The sequence below is a fragment of the Struthio camelus genome, chromosome 30, assembly GCF_040807025.1.
Source record: "Struthio camelus isolate bStrCam1 chromosome 30, bStrCam1.hap1, whole genome shotgun sequence".
Lineage (NCBI taxonomy): Eukaryota > Metazoa > Chordata > Aves > Struthioniformes > Struthionidae > Struthio > Struthio camelus.
In genome coordinates, this window is record NC_090971.1 from 3473566 (window position 1) to 3483949 (window position 10384).

Genomic DNA, 10384 nt, shown 5'->3' on the forward strand with positions numbered 1-10384 from the left:
CACTTCAGGGAGCGGGGCTGGAAGGGAGCCGGTTGCCTTAACCCTTCCCGGCCGGAGCCGGTAGCTCTCGGCTTCCTTCCCCTCTGCGGGGAAACTGAGGCACGGCCGGCTCCGGCGCCCCCCGCAGCATCCACCCCCCCCCCCACCTCGCTGGTTCCCTGCAGCGCCGGGGGCTCGGAGGGTTTGGGGCTTCTTGGGCAGCGAGGGGTCCGGGAAACCCCCCCCCGCCCCCGGCTCCGGCCGAGCCGTCCGCAGGGAGCGGTATTGAGCGAAGAGGCAATTTGCAGCGCGGCGCTGGCAAAGCTCAAAGTTGTAATCTCGTTCCTTCCTCAAATTAGATAAGAGGGAAGAGCCCATAAATCAGCGCGGGCAGTGATTAGAGGAACCCCCCCCCCCCCGACTGGGAGGAAGCAGGTCACTCCTCCGGCCGTGCCACTGTGGCTGGGGACCCCCCCCCCCCCCAAAAACCCCGGCCATCCCCCCACCCTCCCCGGCGCGGACCCGGAGCCGTCCCCGTCGCAGGGCCCGTAAGACCCGGGGACGCGTGTCGGGTCGGGATGGTGCCGACAGCTCCGGTTCGCGGGCCGGGAGCGCCCGGCGGCCCCCTGCCTCAGTTTCCCCCGCAGCCCAGCCCTATCGCGGCCGGTAGCAAGGGGGAACCTGCAGCGCCTAATTAGCCGGATGAAATCAATTCAGCTCCATTACAGGCAGATCCAGGTCTCAAACATTACCAAGGCGGCCGGAGAGCCCTGGGAAGGGTGATTAAGTGGATGCTACAGGGCATCCGATAACCCCTCGGCTCCGATGACGGTGCCCGCGGAAGGGAGCGGTGGGGGGGAAGCTTCTCTCTTTGTTTGGGCATTTTTCCTCTTTTTTTTTTTTTTGCTGCTTTTTGGACGGGGCAGCAAGGGGGAACCTCGCACCTGAACCACCCCCCTGCCCCCCACTTGCCCAGTTGGAGCATCCCTGCTCCAAAAAGCCCCTCTTTCTCCTCGAAAGCCCTCCGTCCCCTCCAGCGACCAGCACAGGGTTTGGCGGGCAGCGGTTTATTATGGACCGGTTGGGCTGCAGAGCACGCGGCATGTCCCCACCAGCGGGGGACCGGGACCGAGGCGGGAGAGGAAGGAGCAGCTAAGCCACGGGATGCCCTTGCCCAGGCACTTCGCAGCCCCAGAGCGAGCTGGCACGAGCTGCCGAAACCCCGCGGAGCTGGGAGCCGCCGGCACGGCCTCAGCTGCAGCAACTGTCCAGCGCTGGGGTTCCCCCTACCCTGACCCTGGTTTTAATCCATCCACCCCATCCCGGCCCCGGGGCGAGGAGCCACGGTCCCGCTCCGGCTGGCATGGGGCATCCATCCGTGCGGGGTCTTTGCCGGCCCCGGTGCAGGCGGCACGGCGGGCAGAGGCGCTGCGGGGAGCCAGAGGTGGGATTGGGGGGGGAGAGGAGGGCAGGGGGGGGTCCCCGCTCAGCCCAGGATGTCCAGGTAGACAGGGGGGGTCTTGACGAGCGCCTGGAGCCGGCTGTGGATCTCCTTGATGCTCTGGCGCTGCTGGGGCTCCCGCTGCCAGCAGCTCTGCATGACGGCGTAGACCTCGGAGGGGCACGTCCGCGGCCGCTCCAGCTCCCGGCCCTGCGTGATGCACTCGATGGCCTGCGAGAGCGGCGGGCCCGAAATGGAGCCGTGGGCTGGTGGTGGTGGTGGTGGGGGGGTCTCTAACCCCACCGGAGAGCCGGGGAGGGCGGCAGGACCCAGGCGTCCTGGCTCCCCACCCGTCGCGCCCACCTCCGTACGGCAGGACCCTTGCTGGGGCTTGCAAAGGGCATCCTCGCGCTTCCCTCATCCTCCTCTCCCGAGTGAGGAAGAGGACCCAGGAGTCCGGCTCTCTGCTCCGTGCTGCTTTTTCTGCGCCGGAGCAGGCTGGTCCCCGCTTACGGCGTCGGTGACCCCCCCCGGCCCGGCTTCATCCCCACCCCGAGCCGCGGCCCCTGCCCTCCCCCACCAGCCCCATCACCTCGGTGTTGGAGAGCTGGTACCAGGGCTGCTTGCCGTAGGTGAAGATCTCCCAGAGCACCACGCCGAAGCTCCAGATATCGCTCTCGGTGGTGAACTTGCGGTAGAGGATGCTCTCGGGGGGCATCCAGCGGATGGGCAGCATGGTCCGGCCGCCCACCTGCCCAGCGTGGGGCCGTCAGCGGGGCGGGGCCCGGAGAGGGACGCTGGCACGGCCTCACCACTCGGGACCCCCCTGGCCCCGTGCGTTAAGTGCTCTGCACCTCCCTCTGCCGCCCCATTAAATATGGGTGGATCTGGGGTAGGGGGCAGCAGCTAAACGGGAAAAATTGAGCGTGGACCCCCCTCGGCCAGCTCGTTCCCACCAGGAGATGATGGAGATGGAGATGATGGAGGGATGATAGAGATGCTCCCCGTGGCCCCAAGCCTCCTGGTCCAGCCCAGCCCCTGGCACTGGGAGCACTGGGCAAAGCGGGAGATATCCCCCCAAGGGGGAGGTTGGGGGAGGAAAAGACCCTCCGGCAGGACCCCCAGGAGCTTGCAGCCCCCCCAGGCGCAGATAGCCCCACGGAGCAGCTCTACGGGGTGCTTCTCCCTGTAAAGAGCGGCCGGGCGGCCACAGGGGCTGTGGCCGGCAAGAAGCCCGCTCACCCGGTAGTAGTCGGTGCTGTAGATGTCTCGGGACATGCCGAAGTCCCCGATCTTCACCACCAGGTTGTGGCCCACCAGGCAGTTGCGGGTGGCCAGGTCGCGGTGCACGAAGTGCAGGGAGGCCAGGTAGACCATGCCGGAGGCGATCTGCGTGGCGATCTGCAGCATGTGGCTGAGGGTGAGCTGCCCGTAGGGCTGCCCGTTGCCGTTGTCCAGGATCTTGGCGTCGGGACCGTGCGACCTGCCGGGGCGGGGGGCAAAGAGGCTGCTCGGAGGCGAGGAGGGGGCAGGACCGCCTGCACCGGGGTGAGAGGGGCTGCAAGGAGAGGGGCTGCAGCAGAGGCAGAGATGCGCGCGGTAACGGCGCTGCGTGCGTGTGCGCGCAAGGGAAAGGCGCTCGTGCACGCGTGTGCATCCATGCACGGGCATGGCCGCGCGCGCACACGCGTGCTCCCGCACGCTGCCTGTGCGTGCACGCCGGGGAGGCGCGTGCGTAGCCGGGGTGTGAAAGCCAACCGGGGCCAGCGGGGCTCGGGGCGCCTCGAGCCGCCTCTGCCTTTGACGGCGAGCGCTGCTGACAGCCGGGCCGAGGAAGCCGGGGCCGGGAGCGGCAGGGGGGATCTGCTCGGCAGAACCATTAATGCCAAGTCCCATAACAATAATCATAAAAGCCACGTCTCAGAGCTCATCGCGGGGCCGCTAAAGCGATGCCTCTGGCGGCCCCCCCCCCCCCGTCTATCAGCAATACCTGGGGGGCCAATCGAAAAGTCTCTGCTTATTCCAGCTGATGGCCAATCTCTCTCTATTTGAGCCTCTCAGACAGCTAATCTAATCAATATTGCAAGGAGGGCTGCATTAGCAGCGAGCGCGGAGCGGGCTGTCTGAGCCGCGGCACCGATGGCGCGGCGGGGACGGGGGCGGGGGGGGGGACAGGCGGGCACGGCGCGGCGCAGGCACGGCGGCCCCGGCCGGACCCACCGGAGGAAGCGGTTGAGGTCGCCGTGCTTCATGTACTCGAAGACCATGACGAGGGGCTCGCCGTCGGTGCAGACGCCGTAAAACTTGACGACGTGCTCGTGCTGCAGCACCGTCAGCAGCTCGGCTTCCCGCTGGAAGTCCAGGCGGGCGCTCTCCGTCGCCTCCTTCAGCGCCTGCCGGTATGGGGGGAAATTAGAAAATTAGGAGTAGGGGAGAGGGGGTTCAAGCCAGCGGCGAGGTTGCCCGCCGGCTGCTCACCTTCACGGCCACCAGCGTCTTCTCCTGCTCGGGCAGGAGGTTGTAGCACTCGGCCAGGAAGACCTTGCCGAAGGCGCCTTCGCCCAGCTCCCACTTGAGCACGATGTCGCGCCGCTGCACGTGGTGCACGCCTGGGCGGAGGGGACGGTCAGCCCGGCCGGAGCATCGCGCCGGCCGCCGCGTCCCCGCCGCCGCCGGCCCTTACAGGCGTCGCAGAAGTACTGCGGGTTCTCGATGAAGTTGCTCTTCAGCCCCTCCAGCTTGCTCTCGGCCGAGGACGGCGGGCTGCTGCCCAGGTTCATGAAGTGCAGGGACACGGCCAGGTCGTCCTCTCGGGCCAGCACGGCCGAGCCTGCGGGGACGGGGACGAGCATCCCGCCGGGGGGGGGGGGGGTCAAAGCCGTTCCGGGAGCGAAGGAGCAGCCGGTGCCCCCGGGGTGCTTGGTGCAGCACCCACCCGCCGGGCCGGGGAGGCTTACGGTTAACGCCGAACTTGGAGCGGCGCCCGCACTTGTTGAGCCCGATCAGCAGGACGGAGAGGAAGAGGCAGGCGCACACGGCCAGCGCGACGGCCACGGAGACCTGGCGGCGGGGGGGGGGGACGCGGGGCTCAGCTCGAGGTTCCCCCCCCCCCCAACTTCCGCCTGGCTCTGAGCCCCGGGAGCTGCCCCCCCCGGGGGTTGGGGAGGGGGAAACCGAGGCAGCGGGCTCCGCAGCGCACCCCGAACAGGCTCACCCCGAAAGCGTGCTCGTCCGGCGTCTCGACGGGTCCCTCCAGCGAGCCGTTGCCTGGGGCTGGCGGAAGGGCGCGAGGTGAGCGCCCAAGCGGGGTGGTGGCGGGGTGTCCCATCCGTCCCCACCCCTCGCTTCCCACCACGGTGACGCTGCGTCGCGGCTCACTCACCCAGCGGCGACAGAGACACTGCGCGGCAGCCCGATGCGGCGGAAGGGGGGGAAAAAAAAACGGAAGGGGGAAGGACGCGTTAAAACGGGCGAGAGCCCCGCGGCGGGGAAACCGAGGCAGGCGGCGGGCGCCTACCGGGGATGGGCTCCTCGGGGTTGAAGCTGAAGGGGTTCTCCATGAAGCGGCCCTGGACGGTGCAGGTGGCGGAGCCGAGGGCGTTGCGGGCGATGAGGGTGTAGTTGCCGTTGTTGACGTGCGTGGGCCGGTTGAGCTGGAGGCAGCCGTGCAGCACGGTGGAGTTGTGCTCGTACTCCACGATGCGGGTGTGGATGTAGGGTCCCTCGACCAGGGCGGTGCCGTTGAAGAGCCACCGGACGCTGGGCGCCGGGTTGCCGTCCACCGAGAAGGGGATGCACCAGAAGTGTTGCGGGATGGCCTCCTGCAGCAGCAGGATCACAGCCGGGACTGCGCGAGACGGAGCGGCTTTGGGTGGGCGACGCGGGCCGCGGCGGGCGTCCGTCCGTCCGCCCGGCGCCGGCCGACTCCAACGGCCGGAGGTTGCCCGACCCGGCCCCACGTTGGTGGCTCACAGGTGACGTTGAGGACCACGCTGTCCTCCGCCGGCCCGGCCACGTTTTCCGCCCGGCAAGTGATGTCCTTGCGGTTGAGGCTGGAGGAGACGTTGTGGATCTCCAGGAGGATCTCCTGGTCAGAGAGCTGCGGGGAACCAGAGCGGAGAGCTAGCAGGCGGCCGGCACGGTGCCACCGCCGGGCGCCCGCCTTCGGCCAGGACACCACCAGCGAGGTCGAAGCGAGCCGAGAGGCGTCCGCACGCCGAGCTTGCCTCGGTGACGACGGGCACCTCCGGTCCCACGTCGGGGAGCAGCCAGCGCCCCGCGGCCGGCGGCTCGGCGGCGATGTGGCACGTGAGGTTGACGCTGTCGCCTTGCCGCAGCACCGCGTCGGCGTGCTCGATGCGGACGGTCGGGGGCTCTGCCGAGCGGCGGGGCGGTGAGCGGAGCCCGGCTGCCGCCCGCGGCCCCGGCTGCGCCCGAAGGCCGCCCCGCGAGCCCGGCCGCCGTCCGTACCGCAGGCGCGCAGGTGCTGGCTGCCCAGGGGCACGAAGACGCTGCCCTCCCAGCAGCCCAGCGACTGGTTGCCCAGCTCGGCGCGGCTCCCGTTCTGCCAGAGCTGCAGCCAGCGGATGCCGCAGGAGCAGTTGAAGGGGTTTCCCGCCAGGATGCTGGGGACGGGAGGGGACGAAGGTTTGGAGCGGGCCGTCGGAGCCGCCCGCTCGCCCTCCCCTCCCCGGCGACTCACAGCTCCTGCAGCGGCAGATGCTGGAAGGTCTTCCAGGACAGGCTGTGCAGCGCGTTGGACGAGAGGTTCCTGCAAGGACGGACCCCCCCCCCCACCTCCATCAGCAGCCCCTTCGCCGGGGACAGTCGCTGTCCCCACCGCCTCCGGCGTCCCCTCTCGCATCGGGGCCCGTGCGGCACGAAGGTGCCGGGAGCCGGGTGCTGCCTGGGCTCCCGGCTCGATCGATGGGTTTCCCACTCAGCGGTAAAATCCCTGTGCCCGCTTCCCCCTCCCCGCCCCGGCCGCTGCCACGGATCGAGTTTTGCTGCCGTGCCGCCGGCGAGCGCTGGGGAGGCTGGAAGCCATCGATCGGCCCCTCGGCGGGGGGACGAGCCACCCCGGGGACAGCGCGGGGTTGGGGGGGGTGCACAGGGGGGCTACTCACACGTGGCTCAGCCTGGGGGTGTCCTGGAAAGCATCCACGGAGATGTGCTGCAGCCCCGAATTGGCGATGGTGCTGGGAAGCAAGGAAGGACTGAGCATCCGTATCCCGACCCCGAATGTCCCTGCCCCGCCACTCCGGGGGGGCAAACATCCCTCCAGAGCCACCCTCTGCCTCCCCACGGTGGGATCAAGCACCAGGGAACTCCGGGGGGGGGGGTCTCCCTATCCCCATCCCGGCTCGGGGATGCTCACAGGTTCCTGAGGTCCCGGAGCATCCTGGTGTCAGCCCGGGTCAAGGTCGTCAGCGTCCTCTGGTTCTCGATGACCCTGCTCGGCAAATGAGCCCGGCGCAGGGATCAGGCCCCCCCGGCCGCCACTCCGGGGTCCGGCCCCCCTCGGTGGGATGCAGGATCTGGCAGCCGGAGGCTCAAGCCGCGACGGCTGGGAAAGGCATGCCGGGGAGAGCAAGCGGGTCGCCAGCATCCCCGTCCGTGCCCCGCTTGGCACCCACGCCATCGCGCCACCGCAAAACGCAGGGCGGAGGGAACGGGACGCCCGCCCCATGCCGCGGCCCCGCAACGGCAGCCCTGCTCCGCGGGCCCCCGGGCCTCGGTTTCCCCCTCAGCAGGCAGGGACGAGATGGGGAAGGGGGGAGAGGACAGCGGCGGGGCAGCAGCTCTCTGTCCCCGGTTGCAATACCCAATCCCGGGGGTACTGAGCCCTCCCAGCCGAGCACCAGCGTGATGCATCCCCTCCGGACCGGCGCGGGAACAGGACTGGGGCGCCCCTGACCTCGGCATCCTAGGGGCCGCTCGGCAGCCAGGCAGCCTGCGATCTCACCCAGCGAGCGAGTTTGCCGGGTCTCAGCCTCTTTAACCCCCAGGGTGCAAACCCTCGGTGGGTCCCCACCTCTGCTTGCGCCCGCCTGTGTCCCTGTGGCATGACTTTTTTTTTTTTTTTGGGGGGGGGGACACTGAGGTGCTGTCTCCCTCTGCTTTCCCCAGGGTGGGCAGTGATGGAAACCCCTTTCGGGAGCGACTGCTGGGTTTCACCACCCTGCCACACCCCAGGGGCTGCTCCAAGTCCTCAGGGGGCCAGCTGGGGATTTGAACCTGTGACCGAGGGGTTCTGGTCCCGCTGAGCCCCGACCACCGCGGGGTGCCCCCAACCATGCAGACCCCCTGCACGAGGCTGCGGGGACGATGGAGACAAGGGAGGCTGGGACGGCCGCGGACGGGGGTCTGCCAGGGAGCACCGCGTCCCCGCCGCCATCCGCCCCACCCCGCGAGCAGCAAACAAAGAGCTGGCAGCGCCCTGGCCCGTGGGGAAACTGAGGCACGGAGGCATGCCGCAGGGCGATGCGGCAAGGCCGGGGCTGCAGCAGGGGGAGGAGGAGGAGGACCCAGGAGGCCAGGCACCCCGTTATCACCCAAACCACCCATCGCCCTCAGCAGCCTCCTCGCTCAAGCTGCCCCCTCCCCAGCACGCATCCCAGTGCAGGGGGAAGGATGAAGGCAGAGGGGATCCCTCCAACCCAACCAGTTCCGGGAGCATCCCCAAACCCATCCCGCTCCCCAGCTGGGTACCACCACCGCCCCCCTCTCCCTGCGCCGGACATCCCTGCCTAGCAAACACCCCTTCGGGTCTGGGGAGGGGGGGGATCCTAGGACTCGACCTCCCCCCTCCCCATCCCACCCCGCAAGCTTCGAGGCGAGGTGCCAGCACCCCGGCTGCACCCTCGGCTCCCACCAGCATCACGGCTGCGAGAGGGGAGGGGGCCGCACCTCGCCCGGAGCCGACCCCGCAGCATCCTCCCCACTCACACGTCGCTGAAGGTGCGGGCGCCCAGGAGCCCGGCCAGGCTGCCCAGGGTGTCGGGCTCCCGGCAGAGCAGGGTGCCGGCGCCGGGGCAGCGGCAGGGCGCCGGGCAGGGCTCGGCGCTGCCCGGTGCCAGCAGCAGCGCGGCCAGGCAGAGCCAGGCGGGCGGCGGCGGGAGCATCGCGGGGCCGCGGCAGCCCCGCTCGCCGCCTCCCTCGCACTTGCCGCCCGCAGCATGTGTGCGCGCAGGATTAAAGGCAGCGCAGGACCAGCCTCCCGGGGAGGAGCCAGCATCTCCCCTCCCGCGGGGACGGGCAGCGCCGGCATCGGGGGTCCCAGCTCTGCCGGGGCGGGGGAAGCGATGGGGAAGGGGGCAAACAGGCAGGCCGCCCCCCCCCACACACACACCCCTCCCAGGGCCGGGTGCGCCGTGCTGGGGTCCGGTGCGGCTGGGCGGCAGCGGGCAGCCGCTTCCCGGGAAGCCCGTGAGTCACCGTGACTCGCTTCCCGGGAAGCCCCTTGGTCCGGCCGCATCCTGCGCCGGCCTCCCCCGGCGGCTCCTGGCCGGCCGCAGCCGCCCGCCGCCTGCAAACCGGCACCCTACAGATGCAAATCTGCACCCCGTGCCTGCAAGCCGGCACCCCGCAGCTGCAAGTCAGCACCCCACACCTGCAAAGCAGCACCCTGCAGCTGCAAGTCAGCACCCCGCACCTGCAAATCTGCACGCCGCACCCCCAAGCCAGCACCTCACACCTGCAAAGCAGCACCCTGCAGCTGCAAATCTGCACCCCGCACCCGCAAACCTGCACCCCGCGGTTGCAAACTCGCTGCTCGGCACTTGCAAACCTGCCCCCCGCCGCAACTCCCACCACCCGCACAAGCTCCGCGCCCCGGCGGTTTGCACCACAGCCCAGCACCCTGCGCTTGCAAACCCCGCACCCCCACCCACCCCCCTCCAACCCAGCACCCTGCACAAAACCAACCGCTCGGGTCCCCCGAGCCACAGAGGCAGCTCCCATCTCTCCCCCCCCGCTGCTGCCCAGCACCGAGTCCAACACACCCGGAGGCCAGGCATCCTGCATGCATCCCCTGCGCCATGCACAACCCCTGGGGCCTTGGCGTGGAGCGTGCACGCACACACACACACACGCACACACACACACACACACACGCACACGCACACACACACACACATACACACACGCACACACACACCCTCCGCTGCTTGGCTCCAGCCCAGAGCCGGCTGCACTTAAGGGACAGGAGAGCCCCAACGCAGCATCACTGCTGGGCTCATGGGGCCACCGCTGCTCTCCGTCCCTCCCTTGCCCTGTGCCAGGGACCGGGGGGCTCAGCCCCTGCCGGGACCCTCGACGAAGGCCTCAAGGAAGCCCCAACCCCAGCAGGTCTCACCTCTGGCCTGCAGCTGTGGCCCAAAATCTCAAAGCACCGCCGAGCTGCTGCATCCCAGAGGACCCCGGTAGCATCAGGGTGCAGAGAGGTGGGTGAAGGAGGGGGGGGAACATTCGGTGGCACAGTGGCCCCGTCCCCAGCTGTCACCCCTCGTGACAACCCTGGCAGGGACCCTCCTCCCCCGGGGGAGGCAGGGCATGGCTGCTGCTGCGGCGGTCCAGCACCCGCCGGCGCTGAGCCCTGCATCCCACCGGCCCCCATCTCCTTGCAGCCGCTCCGCCAGCGGGGACCGGGAGGACACGTGCCATCACCGTCCCCTGCCCCTGCTGCCCCGGAGCAGCGGGTTATGCATGAACGAGAGAGCTGGCCGGCTCCCCGGGATTCGGCAGCACCAGGCAGGCGGCTAACACGTGGCGCTGGGGCCGGCAGCAGCCCTGATGCCGCTGCCCGTCCCCGAGCCCGCGGGCGGCAAGGACCCAGGGGGCTCCAGGGCGCTGCGGGGTCAGCTCTGGCCCTTGCGCCCTCGGGGGTGGCTCAGGCAGGCACCGAGTTTGGTACGTTCTCAGCTGGGGGCTCTGGCAGGCAGCTCGGTCCCTGGAGCGCAGGAG

At 69.9% G+C, this 10384-nt stretch overlaps 1 protein-coding gene across 1 annotated transcript; it reads right to left on the reverse strand.

Annotated features, from left to right (window-relative positions):
- Window positions 1-1032: 1032 nt before the first annotated feature.
- On the reverse strand, window positions 1033-8583 carry NTRK1 (neurotrophic receptor tyrosine kinase 1). Its single transcript, XM_068922129.1, has 17 exons — window positions 8369-8583; window positions 6798-6872; window positions 6547-6618; window positions 6123-6191; window positions 5891-6045; window positions 5647-5795; window positions 5393-5519; window positions 4938-5267; window positions 4803-4820; window positions 4635-4693; window positions 4378-4480; window positions 4104-4250; window positions 3899-4029; window positions 3641-3813; window positions 2663-2903; window positions 2013-2171; window positions 1033-1651 (listed from the first exon to the last, which is right to left on the reverse strand). The coding sequence occupies exons 1-17, from the start codon at window positions 8542-8544 to the stop codon at window positions 1466-1468; spliced, it is 2370 nt and encodes a 789-aa protein (XP_068778230.1). The 5' UTR covers window positions 8545-8583; the 3' UTR covers window positions 1033-1465.
- Window positions 8584-10384: the final 1801 nt, after the last annotated feature.